This window comes from Trichomycterus rosablanca, chromosome 1, assembly GCF_030014385.1.
Source record: "Trichomycterus rosablanca isolate fTriRos1 chromosome 1, fTriRos1.hap1, whole genome shotgun sequence".
Classification (NCBI taxonomy): domain Eukaryota; kingdom Metazoa; phylum Chordata; class Actinopteri; order Siluriformes; family Trichomycteridae; genus Trichomycterus; species Trichomycterus rosablanca.
In genome coordinates, this window is record NC_085988.1 from 38,065,465 (window position 1) to 38,081,861 (window position 16,397).

A 16,397-nucleotide genomic window follows, 5' to 3' on the forward strand; every position below is an offset into this window, starting at 1 on the left:
AAATTTTATTTTTGAATTGATTGACATATTTTGATGGAGCCTCCATTTATACTCAGTCATAATACCTATTACCAGTTCACCTGGTTATTTTGTGCAACTTAAATATTCTATGAACCTTTTACTTATTTTGCCCCTGTACCAACATTTTTGGGTGTGTTATAGGCATTAAATTTAAAACTTGTTTATATTCATAAAATACGAATCATGGTGGCCAGCCAAAACATTTAAAGTAATTTCTTTTTGTCAGGCAAATGAATGTATATAAAAATTAACAAATCACAATTTTTTTTACTGCATTTTACAAAATGTACTTCAGCGTGTTGTTTTCTGTACATTTTATAAATGTGGAAGTTTGCATATCCATAAACCATCTAAATTATTCAAAATTTATACAGCCTAAATTATTTTGCTGTTTTGTGGTTATTAAAAACAACAATGTGGTATTTGTTTTTACTTTTATTTTCAATTTTTTAAATGCTAAAAACTTAAGTATTGGTAATTTGGCAACTTGGAACCACTTGGGCCATGCCTCGCCACTATGCAGACTGCATAACCAAAGTAGGACAATGCTGTGGGTAAAAAGCCACAAACAGAAAGGGTAATGGAAAAATGAAAGAGGTGGGCATAATAATACAAACTGTCAAAGTAACAAATAAAAGACAAAGAAATTGGATAGAACAGGAAAGAAAACTGGTTGTCACAATATTGCAAGTTTCTTAGAGCACCTACAATCAATAGTAAAGAAAAGAAACCCAGAACAAGCTGGGCAAAAACAAGCAGCACCCCACCTCACCAACTGGTGCAGCCAGCACTTAAGCAGGGATTCAAATGTAGGGCCTGTTCAACCAGGGCGGTTCTGTCATGACGGCCCAAAAGTGCCGCAAAGCTGGCTAGGTTCCCAGGAAATGATAAAGAGTGCCAACATCTGAGCTGGCAAAAATCCAGACCACATCGAGCTTGGCGTCATGGTTTAAGAGAAAGCAGACTGCCAACAGAGGAGCTAGCCAAATTAATGCTTAATAGGTGCAAGTGACTGTTAAGCAGAATTGACACGCCAATCATCTGCTTCTCCATGTTCCCTCTTCTGGCCATAAATGGCAAGGTAGAAAGGCCTGATTCTGTAACCAAGTGCTCCTGTCAATCTCCATGGTAGGTGAGCCCGTTGAAATAACATAATACATTTAATACTGTATGTATTATAGTCACTATATGGTCCTGACCATTGAAGAACAGCATGAAAGGGGGTTAACAAAGCATGCAGAGAAACAGATGGACTACAGTCAGTAATTGTAGAACTACAAAGTGCTTCTATATGGTAAGTGGGGCTGATAAAATGGACAGTGAGTGTAGAAACAAGGAGGTGGTTTTAATGTTATGGCTGATCGGTGTCAAATTATATTATTATGTATGTATGTAATGCTGTATGTGGCAATAACAATTGTGATTATACATGTCTAAACTTAATTTTAACTTGTATGTACATTCACCTGTTAGTAAGTACTCTACCATGTGCTCTCTTGTGTGTACATTAAGTTGACATTTTATAAGCTACAAGATAGATACACTCTGTGGGCATACATTGACTATATGTTGTTCTACAGTATATACTTTTTCAATCCCCCTCCAACCTATCCATCAATAGAAAAAAACCATACAAGACCCCAACTGAACAGATCTTATTCAAGTGATGGACTATTCTCAACACTGCACTGACACTGACCTGGTAATGGCAGCATAGTGTGTGTTTTATGAGTGTATCAGGTACAGCCCTGTTAATGGGATTTTTACACACTTTAATATCTTTGCTGAGAAGAGATTTTTTTACTCTAACCAAGAATATAAAAGGAACAGCATCCTGTGATTAGAATCCACTGATTTAAAGAAAATTATTACACATTGTGCGTAAAAAGGGAGATACCTTTAGTCTCTTACCGTATACATGTATTACACGTATATTTACTTATTCATTGATCAGGATTTTAACATCATGTTTTACACACTTGGGTTACATTCATGACAGGACAGGTAGTAACAGGTTACACAAGCTTAATCAGTTCAAGTTTTTTAATGTCAAACACACCCGGACCGCTCCACCTGGAAATTGAACACACGACCTTCTTGCTGTGAGGCGACAGTGCTACCCACCGAGCCACCGTGCTGCCCCCATACACCTATGACGGCCAACAATGTATGTGACAGAGGCAGTGAATATAAATATTATTTTCAAATCCCAACAACAATTCTGCACCTAATACACATGTCATTACCATCTGTCAGTGCAAGGCTGAGAATCTGCCATTACACAAATAGCATCTGGTCAGTGGGGGTTCCTTAAGAGGTCTCTTTCTATTGATGGATGGGAAGAGGGGTTTGACAAAGTGTGCAACGCATCAAATAGACTTGTCAGCGAAAAAGTGCATCTACACTGATCAGTCATAACATTAAAACCACCTCCTTGTTTCTACACACATTGTCAATTTCACAGCTTCACTTACCATATAAAAGCACTTTGTAGTTCTACAATTACTGACTGTAGTCCATCTGTTTCTCTGCATGCTTTGTTAGCCCCCTTTCATGCTGTTCTTCAATGGTCAGGACCCCCACAGAACCACCACAGAGTAGGTATTATTTGGGTGGTGGATCATTCTCAGCACTGCAGTGACACTGACATGGTGGGAGGTGTGTTAGTGTGTGTTGTGCTGGTATGAGTGGATAAGACACAGCAGCGCTGATGGAGTTTTGAAACACCTCACTGTCACTGCTGGACTGAGAATAGTCCACCAACCAAAAATATTCAGCCAACAGCGCCCCGTGGGCAGCGTCCTGTGACCAATGATGAAGATCTTAATGATGACCAACTCAAACAGCAGCAATAGATGAGCGATCGTCTCTGACTTTACATCTACAAGGTGGACCAACTAGGTAGGAGTGTCTAATAGAGTGGACAGTGAGTGGACATAGTATTTAAAAACTCCAGCAGCGCTGCTGTGTCTGATCCACTCATACCAGCACAACACACCACCAATATGTCATTGTCACTGTAGTGCTGAGAATGATCCACCACACAAATAATACCTGCTCTGTGGTGGTCCTGTGGGGGTCCTGACCTTTGAAGAAAAAAGTGTGTAGAGAAATAGATGGATTACAGTCAGTAATTGTAGAACTACAAAGTGCTTCTATATGATAAGTTGAGCTGATAGAATGGACAATGAGTGTAGAAACAAGGAGGTGGTTTTAATGTTATGGCTGATTGGTGTATATGGTATGTGTAGCTCATAAAATAGCCAATTAATGTACATAAAAGATTAGCTGTACCTCCATCCACAGTCAGCATTATTAAGGATTGTTTAATTTGCTTTTTAGATTAATAGTAGATTAAATTCTATTTTATAAACCAATACAGCATTTGTTGGCATTGTTGCATAAATACTAAAGCACATTTGTTTTACATAGCACCTATGTTTGTGTTTATTATATCACATTGATAAAATTCTGAATGAATATGCATTAGTTTGTTTCTCTGGTACACATTGTAAATCCTTTTTTAATGTACTGGCGTGAAACAGTTTAAACATGCACAAAGGTTCAGCAATTCAGTGTGTTTTATAGTAATTTGGGTTAATGCTGGCAGATAAAAAGCTAATGCTACAATCTTTCACCAATAACTAGAAAACATCAATGGGTATTATGCATTTGTAAAGCATTGTGCTTAAAACCAAAGGCTAGAGAAGCTGATTTTAAGTATGCATACTGTGCCAGTCATCCAAAAGTAACAGCCACATATCCCCTCTTCACCGAGTGCTTTTAACTCACACCTGTGGCCTGCCCATAAGAACCAACTCTGCTTTTTCCATTCTTTTCTATTCATCCTGACACCTGTTCATCCATTTTGACTTCTCAAAAATGAGTTTTTCATTATCTTTAAAGAAACATAAATAGACACCTCATTATTATTCATTGCACACCCAACCCTCTTGGGGACCTGGGGCATAATAGGTCCTTAACACCCCCTTGCTGTTTGTAAGAGGCAAATGAATGGGGCGCCTTGTTTTCCGTGAGGTGCGACCTGTGTCTGTGGTGGAAGAGGTCCTGGTGTTTGACGGAAAAGGTATGCTGCAGTAGCCATCACCCCAACACAGCACTTTGGCTCCTACTTTGCATAGACTGTAGGTTTGAGAGGCCTGCTAACAATAGACTTGCCCTGGGATGTTCTTCTTTGAAGGTCCACAAAAGGTGTTGGCTCAGAGTCAATCAAGCAAGCTTTTCACCTACTGTTTGAGTATATTACTCCTATATTCCTGGTGCATACCCGCTGGAGTTCTGCAGCTCTGTGCATCTCCCTGTTGGGCTCCAAGAAGGGTGGGGAGTTGAAGTGATTAAACCTAACTTATTTCAATATGGATCCAAAACTAAGTCCTAAAAAAAAAAGATCAACTAAGGCACAGAAATGCTACTACTAACTACCTCTGCATTCCTGGTATTGAGCAAGAGCTGGCTAAGGGTCATCGTATTAGAATAACATCCATGTTAAATGCCTGAAAAAGGTGCAGGCAGACCTACTAAGTGCTAAAATCTTTCTAGCACCCATCCCTTAACAGTTGCAAAGGAGTTGTCTGTACCCAAGAGTTGGAAGACACTGAGGAGACTGAGAGATAGCACAGGAACAGGCACCTCAGAATGTCACAAGCATTAGGTGCATTGTCATTTAGAGACAACAACTGTGGAGGCCCTCACACTCATCTGACAAAGCTTGACCTGGATGAAAGAAAAACTGAAACACATGCATGTTTTTCTTCCAGTTGCGAGCACTGTACCTTGACCCAGAGCCGTATCTGGATGGGACCCCAATCAAAGCTGTCCAGTCATTAATTTTTTTAGGCCTTGCAAAACTATCATTCATCCCTCGCATAAAGGCTTTAAAAACAGAAATGTCTCAAACGTCTTAAGATATTAGACTTAATAAGTGTTTTGGCCAGACCCAGATGGGGACTGGTGTACAGTGCTCTGGTCCAATCCAGTGTATTGTGTATCTAGAAAATTATTTTTCCAGACACTCAAGACCGTACATCAGCAAGGCATCCAGCTAGTTCTGGGAGCGTTTTGCACCTCCCTGCACAAAGCTTGTATGTGGAAGCCGGTGAACCTTTATTAGAGTACAGATGGTTGAAACTGCCTCTACAGTATGCAGTCAAACTCAAAGCTAACTGCCAAAATGCTGTGTTTGTCCCAGCCCTATCTTTGTAACACACATTTCCTCGTATATGGTCAAGCCAAACCATGTCCGGCTCTTCAAACTGTGTATACTGCCTCAGCTGAAAGAAGTTAATGTAAACCTGAACTCCACAAACAACTGTCAACCCATTCAATTGTCTACCACCAAAAGTTCACTAATGTCAGGGCAATGTTCACCTGCCATTCCACAGTTCATACAGATGGCTCCAAAATAGACGGTATTGGCAACTATGGTAGATGGACAACAGACCGAAGGAGTAGTTCTCCCAAGACACTCAATTTTTACGAAAGAGGCTCTGCTATTGGCCCTTAAACACATTCAGAATGCATAGTGGCAAAAAAAAAAAAAAAACTAAAGATGCACAGACTTGCTGCTTGCAGGCACTAGAAGGCCTTTGAGATGGACCACCCCACCATAACTACCATCCTACAAAAAGCATACTATTTAAATATATTTACATTTACATTTCCTGCATTTAGCAGACGCTGTTATCCAGAGCGACTTACAGAAGTGCTTCCATAATAAACATTTCATTTCTCAAGTTTTAGTAAACAACAGTCGAAGAACACAAATCTGCTGAAACCTGTTAGAACCAAAGTGGGTTTTTTTTGGAAATGGAAAAAAAATGTTAGTAAATAAGTACGTCAGCTTAAGTGCTTAGTAAAAAGGTGGGTTTTTAATCGTTTTTTAAAGACAGCAAGAGACTCAGATGTTCGGACAGACAGAGGAAGTTCATTCCACCACTCGGGTGCTAGAACAGATAAGAGACTTGATGCTCGTCTTCCTTTAGTCCTGGGTGGAGGCTCAAGTCGAGCGAGACTAGTAGCTCGGAGGTTGCGTGGTACAGAGCGGGGTTTGATTAGACCATGAAGGTAGCTTGGGGCTGGTCCATTTTTGGCTTTGTAGGCGAGCATCAGTGTTTTAAACTGAATGGGTGCAGCTACAGGAAGCCAGTGAAGAGAACGCAGCAGTGGGGTGATGTGGCAGTGTTTGGGCTGGTTAAAAAACAGACAGGCAGCTGCATTTTGAATGAGCTGCAAGGGTTTAATAGTGGACATAGGAGCTCCTGCCAGGAGGGAGTTGCAGTAGTCCAACCGTGAGATTACAAGTGATTGGACCAGAATCTGGGTAGCTTCCCTGGAGAGAAATGGCCGAATCTTCCTGATGTTGCACAGGAGGAACCGGCACGATCTTGTCATGTTGGCTATATAAGGAGAGAAGGTCAGCTGGTTATCCAGGACAACACCAAGACATCAAGAGAAATGACTAGGTCCTGGGTTGGAGATTGATCTCCGGAAATGAGCAACATCTCTGTCTTGCTGGGATTAAGTTTTAGATGATGAGCTGACATCCATTGTGAGATATCTCACAGACATGCTGAGATGCGAGCTGAGACTTGTGTGTCTGAAGGAGGAAATGACAGAACGAGCTGAGTGTCATCTGCATAGGAGTGGTAGGAGAAGCCATGGGAGGCTATGACCTTACCCAGAGAGCGGGTGTAGATAAAGAAAAGAAGTGGACCAAGTACAGAGCCCTGAGGAACACCGGTTGAGAGAGTGCAATAACTTTTGCTGGATCCTAGGCCCCTGCAGCCTCCTAGGCCCCTGCAGCCTCCCAGGCAACAAACGGGCAAACCAGGCAGCAAAGAAGGCTACTAGGATGATAGCTACTGACTACAAGACCCCACTAACCGATGCTATGCCAGCATTGACGTCCTACATTATAAACAGTTGGCAAGTCGAGTGGAACAGACAAACTCCATGAGGCCAACCCCAGCAGAAGTAGTAAAAATACAACCTACTTTGAAATAGAATGGACCATTTCACATATTCTGCATTAGACATACAAAGATAACACACTCCCCCTTAATTAACCACCTTAAAAGATGCCAACTCCACCAACAATTAAGGACATCTACACCTAAACCAAAGCTGAAACACTGATCAATGAGAGGACTAAAAGCACACATCTGACTCCCCACCCCCAGGAAAATGACCAATGAGTCGTCTTGGGGTTAAACTTCCATTAATCAATTAATTAACTAGCTAAGAATCTAACTAACTTTGCACATCCTGTTTTTTGGTTTGGTGTAATAACTTTGCTTTGTTCTGTGTTTGCAGATACTGTTTCCCTTTTGGGCGCCCAGAGGGGGCCTTAAAAGCCACACTTTCTCTTCTTGAGCGGGTATGTTCTATTTTTTTAACACTATGTTCTCTGCATTCCAACACTATTAGTGCTGGCACCTTGGCCAGACTGAATGCCACTGTAACAGTAGCAAGGAGCTGATGCCCTGTCCAGCCTCCCCTCCCTTAGATTTGGCCAACTGTGTGAAGAGTGCTTGACTAGACTGGTGGCATTGCTAAGACAGTAGAAGGCTAAAAACATGTGTATTTAGAGTGTTGTGGGCCACCCAGTAACTTGTTCTATAAACTGCATATCTTTAATTTAAGCTGGAGTCTGCTAACTTTATATATTTGGGATAACTGATCAAATGTGATTTTAAAAATCTGATAAAAAAAAAAAAACAGGAAAAAAAGTCAAATAACCAGAATATTTGCAGGTGTATGATGCAGTGCAGTATTGGTTGCTGAATACCTTATAAACCTTTTTAGGTTCTCATGAAGGACATAACCACACCAGTTCCTGCTGAGGAGATGAAGAAGATTGTTCAGAAGTGCTTGGAAAAAGCAGCCCTTATCAACTATTCCCAGCTGACTGATTTTGCCCAGTTTAAAGGTTTTATATCTATTTTACTATGAAAATATTGATGTTTATATATTCAGCAGATATTTTCTCAGTTGTCAATGTGTTTGGTACACCTACCAAGTTCCCAGTGATCACAGTAACAGAATACAAACAGAAAACTTCAGACTAAATACAGACTGTTGTATTCAGTCTATACTATATTTTAAAAATGCAGTTTTCAAATTTCACTTTTTTTTATAGTTTTATTAAAACCATAATAATTAACCATAATGCTTGAAACGTGAATGCAGTATCATCAAAAGTTTATTTATAACCCTATCAAGAATGTGACTATTTTGTCAAACAAAGTGTTCAAAGACCCAACCCAAGATTTGCCATAAGCCTGTTTATGGCTGTTAAAGACAGATGATAAGGGTTGTAGGAGCCAAGGAACATAGAGTAAAATATTAGGTGTGCTGTACATTGTTTGATTCAGCAGATGTTGACACATTTCTTGAAAATATACAATCAACTTTTATAAATTTGTAAAAGTTGGGGAGTGGGACAAATATGTTTCATTCAGTCACAGAAATAGAACCATTGCAATAAAACTGCTGTGACATCTTAATATTTATCTATTTTGTTATTCTATTACATGTATGTTCAAGATAGTTCACACAGTAGACCTGACCCCATCTAGACCTGTTAGAGCTTATTTCTGCCTATAGCAATAAGGAATAATGTCACTGAGTAATTATGAACTATTCTAGGGTTATTCTGCATACATTATAAATAATACTTTGTTGAATTTAATCAATGCAGCAATACAAACAATTTCCACTTAAAAGAGTTGTGTTAGATATAATTAAATCATATTATTAAGATGTCAATAACTTATGTAAAACAAACAGGACTATATTATGTAAAATCGATATGATTGTATATCATGATCATGTCAACATATATACAGTGTATCACAAAAGTGAGTACACCCCTCACATTTCTGCAAATATTTTATTATATCTTTTCATGGGACAACACTATAGAAATAAAACTTGGATATAACTTAGAGTAGTCAGTGTACAACTTGTATAGCAGTGTAGATTTACTGTCTTCTGAAAATAACTCAACACACAGCCATTAATGTCTAAATGGCTGGCAACATAAGTGAGTACACCCCACAGTGAACATGTCCAAATTGTGCCCAAAGTGTCAATATTTTGTGTGACCACCATTATTATCCAGCACTGCCTTAACCCTCCTGGGCATGGAATTCACCAGAGCTGCACAGGTTGCTACTGGAATCCTCTTCCACTCCTCCATGATGACATCACGGAGCTGGTGGATGTTAGACACCTTGAACTCCTCCACCTTCCACTTGAGGATGTGCCACAGGTGCTCAATTGGGTTTAGTCCATCACTTTTACCTTCAGCTTCCTCAGCAAGGCAGTTGTCATCTTGGAGGTTGTGTTTGGGGTCGTTATCCTGTTGGAAAACTGCCATGAGGCCCAGTTTTCGAAGGGAGGGGATCATGCTCTGTTTCAGAATGTCACAGTACATGTTGGAATTCATGTTTCCCTCAATGAACTGCAGCTCCCCAGTGCCAGCAACACTCATGCAGCCCAAGACCATGATGCTACCACCACCATGCTTGACTGTAGGCAAGATACAGTTGTCTTGGTACTTCTCACCAGGGCGCCGCCACACATGCTGGACACCATCTGAGCCAAACAAGTTTATCTTGGTCTCGTCAGACCACAGGGCATTCCAGTAATCCATGTTCTTGGACTGCTTGTTTTCAGCAAACTGTTTGCTGGCTTTCTTGTGCGTTAGCTTCCTTCTGGGATGACGACCATGCAGACCGAGTTGATGCAGTGTGCGGCGTATGGTCTGAGCACTGACAGGCTGACCTCCCACGTCTTCAACCTCTGCAGCAATGCTGGCAGCACTCGTGTCTATTTTTTAAAGCCAACCTCTGGATATGACGCCGAACACGTGGACTCGACTTCTTTGGTCGACCCTGGCGAAGCCTGTTCCGAGTGGAACCTGTCCTGGAAAACCGCTGTATGACCTTGGCCACCATGCTGTAGCTCAGTTTCAGGGTGTTAGCAATCTTCTTATAGCCCAGGCCATCTTTGTGGAGAGCAACAATTCTATTTCTCACGTCCTCAGAGAGTTCTTTGCCATGAGGTGCCATGTTGAATATCCAGTGGCCAGTATGAGAGAATTGTACCCAAAACACCAAATTTAACAGCCCATTTAACAGCCCTGCTCCCCATTTACATCTGGGACCTTGACACATGAATGACACCAGGGAGGGACAACGACACATTTGGGCACAATTTGGACATGTTCACTGTGGGGTGTACTCACTTATGTTGCCAGCTATTTAGACATGAATGGCTGTGTGTTGAGTTATTTTGAGAAGACAGTAAATCTACACTGCTATACAAGCTGTACACTGACTACTCTAAGTTATATCCAAGTTTCATGTCTATAGTGTTGTCCCATGAAAAGATATAATGAAATATTTGCAGAAATGTGAGGGGTGTACTCACTTTTGTGATACACTGTATATGTTGCTCGTTTTATGTATTGAAACTATATGTTACTGACCATGTTAAGGACAGTGTATTCATTATATTACTCACATTTTTTAATCTAGCAGTGACACTGCTAGGTTAAAAAGTATTGCAGTGACAAGTATTTAGTTACAGCTTTACAGTTACAGTTACAGTTTTTTAAACCCTAATCAAGACAAATTGAGAGAAACCGGTTAGGACTATACCAGTTACCCACACAGTTCACTACCTAGTGTGTGGAAGGAATTATGTTGTACCACATGTAGTGCATGAACATAAGGAGTGGAAAACCATTTGGGATTTGGCTTACATTGTGAGTCGCTAATATATAAACAACTGTAAAATAAAGCATGCATAACAGCAGAAACAACCTTTAGTACATGATTTAATGGTGTTGTCATAAACAAACAATACAAACTAACTTTACTGTTTTAAGATAAGATAAAATAACACTTTATTGATCCCGAAGGAAATTGCAGTGTCACAGTATTTTACAAATTACACAAGGGAAGACAGACATTATTCAACACAATTAGACATAACAGTGCATAGGCAAAAGACAAGACATGAGCAAAAAACAGCAGCATATGTAATTATTTCACTAAAGAGAAAAAATATATATATCATTTTACAAAAAAACTGTGTGATGTTTAACATGTTAGGTTTGACATTACAGACACTTCATTCAGATAGGTTGAACCCTAGTCTTCCATGGCTTGACATAATTGTTGCACCAGTGGCTCATTAAGTAAACAGATCTTGACTGTAGTTACTTCTATGGTAGGCCTAACTGATACATTTGCACCTGGGTATAAATACACAGAATGTTCTCAGTTTTCATGTCATACCGATGTTAAATTTTGTTGAAATGAGAGATGTACTTCAACTCCTATCCTTTTTAGCTGATAGCAGTCAGCTCGCTCCAGAGAAGAGACTCGAGGACATGATGCAGCTGGGGGAGCTGTGTATAGAAGTGCTTCAACAGAATGATGAACATCACTCTGAGGTAGTTTTCAAAATTTGTAATGTCAATAATTGTAGCTTTGCACTGAATTCAGATATCAACCATTAGCAGCTGGAAACAAATTTGTGAACCCCATGTTTTGGAAAAGTTAAGATATTCAGCAAAATACAATAAAAATAAGAATTTATAAATTGTTAATTGTCTTGAACATTGATTTAACTGAAGAAAATACAGAGAAAATATTTCAGTGTTTTTACTAACCAGGTTGTATTTTGAAAATTTAAAAACAAAAATGTAGAATGTGATGCCTGCAACACACTAAAAAATTGTCAAGTATACCACTGTATATTCACTTCATTGCATACATCACACAATAACATTTCTATGAATTACTAGAGCTGTTGTTAATTGCGTCAATTAATGTGATTAACTTGTTAAAATTTTAATCACGATTAAAAAAATAATCGAGAATAAAAATTTTTATCAAATAATTTTGTTTGTGCCACTTTAAACATGTGTCACTGTGGTAATTTGCGCTGCTTTAACACAGCAACATTGTGTTTATACTGTATAGCGATAACACCGGTCTTTTTCCAGTTTGTGGTCGTGAGTTACAAATTACTGCTGCGAAATGTACGGGTGTTTCGAATAATAATTTTTGTTTTCAAAAAGCATAAGAAATCATCACTAGACAAAATTACAGTTATTAATTGACACTTCAATATCATCTTTGGTCAAAGCACGCCTTTGTCTCATCAGGCGTCTGTGCGCACGAATACGCGTTACAGGCAAAATGAGCTCAGACAACTTTATTCAGATGAATTTGGATGGAAAGCTTATGGACTGTACACGTCATGGGAGCATTACAAACACCGGTGTGAAATGGATCGCAATCAACGGTAGACGCTTTAACATAGATAACAATGTGGGTCTACATGACGTTATACACCGATCAGCCATAACATTAAAACAACCTCCTTGTTTCTACACTCACTCCATTTTATCAGCTCCACTTACCATTTAGAAGCACTTTGTAGTTCTACAATTACTGACTGTAGTCCATCTATTTCTCTACATACTTTTTAGCCTGTTTTCACTCTGTTCTTCAATGGTCAGGACCCCCACAGGACCACCACAGAGCAGGTATTATTTAGGTGGTGGATCATTCTCAGCACTGCAGTGACACTGACATGGTGGTGGTGTGTTAGTGTGTGTTGTGCTGGTATGAGTGGATCAGACACAGCAGCGCTGCTGCAGTTTTTAAATACCGTGTCCACTCACCTTGTAGATGTAAAGTCAGAGACGATCGCTCATCTATTGCTGCTGTTTGAGTTGGTCATCTTCTAGACCTTCATCAGTGATCACAGGATGCTGCCCATGGGGCGCTGTTGGCTGGATATTTTAAAGGTTGGTGGACTATTCTCAGTCCAGCAGGGACAGTGAGGTGTTGAAAAACTCCATCAGCACTGCTATGTCTTATCCACTCATACCAGCACAACACACACTAACACAACACCACCATGTCAGTGTTACTGCAGTGTTGAGAATGATCCACCACCCAAATAATACCTACTCTGTAGTGGTCCTGTAGGGGTCATGACCATTGAAGAACAGCATGAAAGGGGGCTAACAAAGCATGCAGAGTAAAAGATGCACTACAGTCAGTAATTGTAGAACTACAAAGTGCTTCTATATGGTAAGTGGAGCTAATAAAATGGACAGTGAGTGTAGAAACAAGGAGGTGGTTTTAATGTTAAGTCTGATTGGTGTACGTGTTGCATCTAGATGTGTTTCATTGTAGTACCCTGAATTTTTAATCGTGTGACAGCCCTATTAATTACACTTTTTAATCCGTTGATAACTGTGAACACTAACTGTTGCAGTTTTGCTAGTAGAATGTTGTAACTTGAATAAGTTTTCACTCTTATTTGGCTTCTGTTTTAAGTGTTTGTGTTGCAGGCATCAAATTAAATCTGTTTACATTCACTAAATCCAGTCACAAAAAAACTGCAGGTTTAAAATAATGAACATTTCACATCTTCTTGTTTTTATTGTCTTACAAAATATTCCAGCTTTAAACATTGGGTTTATGAATTAATGCTGAAATGGAAGCATTGTTATAAAATTACCCATTCATTTAAATGACGGTTATCCGTTAATCATTAGTATCTGCGCTTGATGTATCTCCTAGCTTAATACTCATTTTCCAGTCTTTTTTCCATTAAGAAATTCATTCAAATGAGCAGATGATAAATTGAAGGGCAATTATTGTTATTGTTATTTTTCTACAAGGGCTTTTAAAGGATAGTTCATCAGACAACTACCAGCTCATAGTACCAGTAGATGAAAACAACACCCACAGCCAATCTGGGCAAAGCCAACTGTACCAAACATCTGCATGCAAAAGTTTTTTCTTAAAACAGCCATAGATGTTGATAAAATCTGTGTTCATTAGCCTAAATGCAGATTTCATCCATATACATCTGTTCCTAAGGTGTGGAGCTATTTCTAGGACTTCAGCCACCACCAGCTGTCAGTGTGAAAATAAAGATAATGCCAAAGCGTTTGCACCTAATATAAAGAGTGTCCCACATGCTGTTACTAAGGAAACGTTGACATGGTGGCACAGGAATAGTCAGATCTTTAAAACCTTTATAGATCACCTTCTGATGTATCCTACTACATATTACACTGTATATAACCCTTAAAGATTGTGTATGTCCTGTTAAATGTATTGTTCCCTTTTTCTCTTCCTCGTAATCTTTATTGTGAAGGGAAGAGAGGTGGGTGATTTTTCCCTTTTAGCTTTTATGTTTGCTATGCTTGATTAGTTATGCTTGATTATTGCTTAAGTGATTGTCAGAGTTTTAAGTATGATTTATGTTGCTGTAATTCATATATTTGTCCCATACATTAGGTTTCTATTTTGTTGTGATTCATTATTGTAAATATTAGTGTTTATTAGTGTTTTCTTGTTAAATAATCTACACTGAAACTCAATTTCGTGTAAAATGTGTTAAAAGTTTGAGGAAAGTCCTTTTCTGTTTTTTCTTTAGGTTTTTTTTCCAGCAAATTTGAGGCTGTTAAAATGCTAAGAGCTCCAACTTCATATTAATACCCTTGGTTTTGGAACAGGATCAAGAACGAGATCATAGTTAGGTGTTCTCATACTTTTGGCCATATGAGATACATAGATAAATAACAAAAACACCTCATAGAAAAAGTGTGACTTTGAATTGACTGCCAGTTCAGTGCATTTAACAGAGTATCAGCTATTAAACAGTTCTAAATTTGATATGTGAGATTTTAAAACAACGTTCCAAATAGTGGGTGACCAAATTGAATGTGCATCAGATATAAAAAATTCATTTTTGTAACTGTTGCATAGTACCATGTGTCAAACATGGACAATCGTCTTTAAAAAAAGAGGAAAAGTGGCAGCAGTAGCTCAATGGTTAAGGTACTGGACTAGTGGTCAAAAAGTTACCAGGTTAATTCCCATTATCACCAAGTTACCACTGTTGAGCACCTAAGCAAGGCTCTTAACCCTCAATTGATTGCAAGGTATTTTGTCATAATCATAACTAGGGATGCATCAATACCATTTTTTCCCAACCGAGTACGAGTACAAGTACATGTATTTTAGTACTCGCCGATACCGATACCGATACCTATTTAGAATGATGCAATCTGGAGCATTATGGAATAGTGTAGTTTTGAGTGTAAAATAGTGCAGTGGAACAGTTGCTTGGGTTGCCATCACTAATTGTAAAAAAGAAAAAAAAACACCGCACAGACATCATTGAGAAAGCTTCTGACAAGCTAACGTTAACGTTCATTAATAAACGCACGTAATTAACGTTGTGCACATCATACATGCGATGCGATTCTGCTGATTGAAATATTTACTTTAAAAGGATAATACAGTCCGATCCCATCTGAGCCGATTCTATCAGCACATACAGTGCCTTGCAAAAGTATTCACCCCCTTGACTTTTTACCTCTTTTGTTAAATTACAGCCTGTAATTTAAATGTTTATTTAATCTGAATTTTATGTAATAGATCTGCACAAAGTAATTTAAGTTGGTGAGGTGAAATGAGAAAAAAATATATATGTATATAAAATTTTTAAATAATAAACTGGAAAATGGCGTGTGCGTATGTATTCACCCCCTTTGCTATGAAGCCCCTAAAAAGTTCTGGTGCAACCAATTACCTTCAGAAGTCACATAATTAGTGAAATAAAGTTCACCTGTGTGCAATCTATGTGTCACATGATCTGTCAGTATCTATACACCTTTTCTAAAAGGACCCAGAGGCTGCAATACCACTAAGCAAGAGGCACCACTAACCAAACAAAACCATGAAGACCAAGGAGCTCTCCACACAAGTCAGGGATAAAGTTGTTGAGAAGTACAAGTCAGGGTTGGGTTATAAAAAAATTTCCAAATCTTTGATGATCCCCCGAAGCACAATCAAATCCATCATCATCAAATGGAAAGAACATGGTACCACAACAAATCTGCCAAGAGGGGGCCGTCCACCACAACTCACAGACCAGGCAAGGAGGGCAATAATCAGAGAGGCAATACAGAGACCACAGGTAACCCTGAAGGAGCTGCAGAGTTCCACAGCAGAGACTGGAGTATCTGTCCATAGGACCACAATAAGCCGTACACTCCACAGAGCTGGGCTTTATGGAAGGGTGGCCAGAAAAAAGCCATTACTTAAAGATAAAAATAGGAAAGAACGTTTTGAGTTTGCCAAAAAGCATGTGAAAGACTCCCCAAATGTATGGAGAAAGGTGCTCTGGTCAGATGAGACTAAAATTGAACTTTTTGGCCACCAAGGAAAACGCTATGTCTGGCGCAAACCCAACACATCTCATCACCCCAAGAACACCATTCCCACAGTGAAACATGGAGGTGGCAG

At 39.2% G+C, this 16,397-nt stretch overlaps 1 protein-coding gene across 4 annotated transcripts in view; it reads left to right on the forward strand.

The window, feature by feature from the left end:
• Positions 1–16,397, forward strand: part of cadps2 (Ca++-dependent secretion activator 2) — a 146,583-nt gene that overhangs the window by 91,918 nt on the left and 38,268 nt on the right. For all 4 annotated transcript variants that reach the window (XM_062992326.1, XM_062992335.1, XM_062992332.1 and 1 more), the window contains exons 13-15: positions 7,354–7,417; positions 7,846–7,969; positions 11,403–11,506. In XM_062992326.1, the coding sequence (XP_062848396.1) occupies positions 7,354–7,417; positions 7,846–7,969; positions 11,403–11,506 (292 nt within the window). The remainder of the gene's footprint in view (positions 1–7,353; positions 7,418–7,845; positions 7,970–11,402; positions 11,507–16,397) is intronic.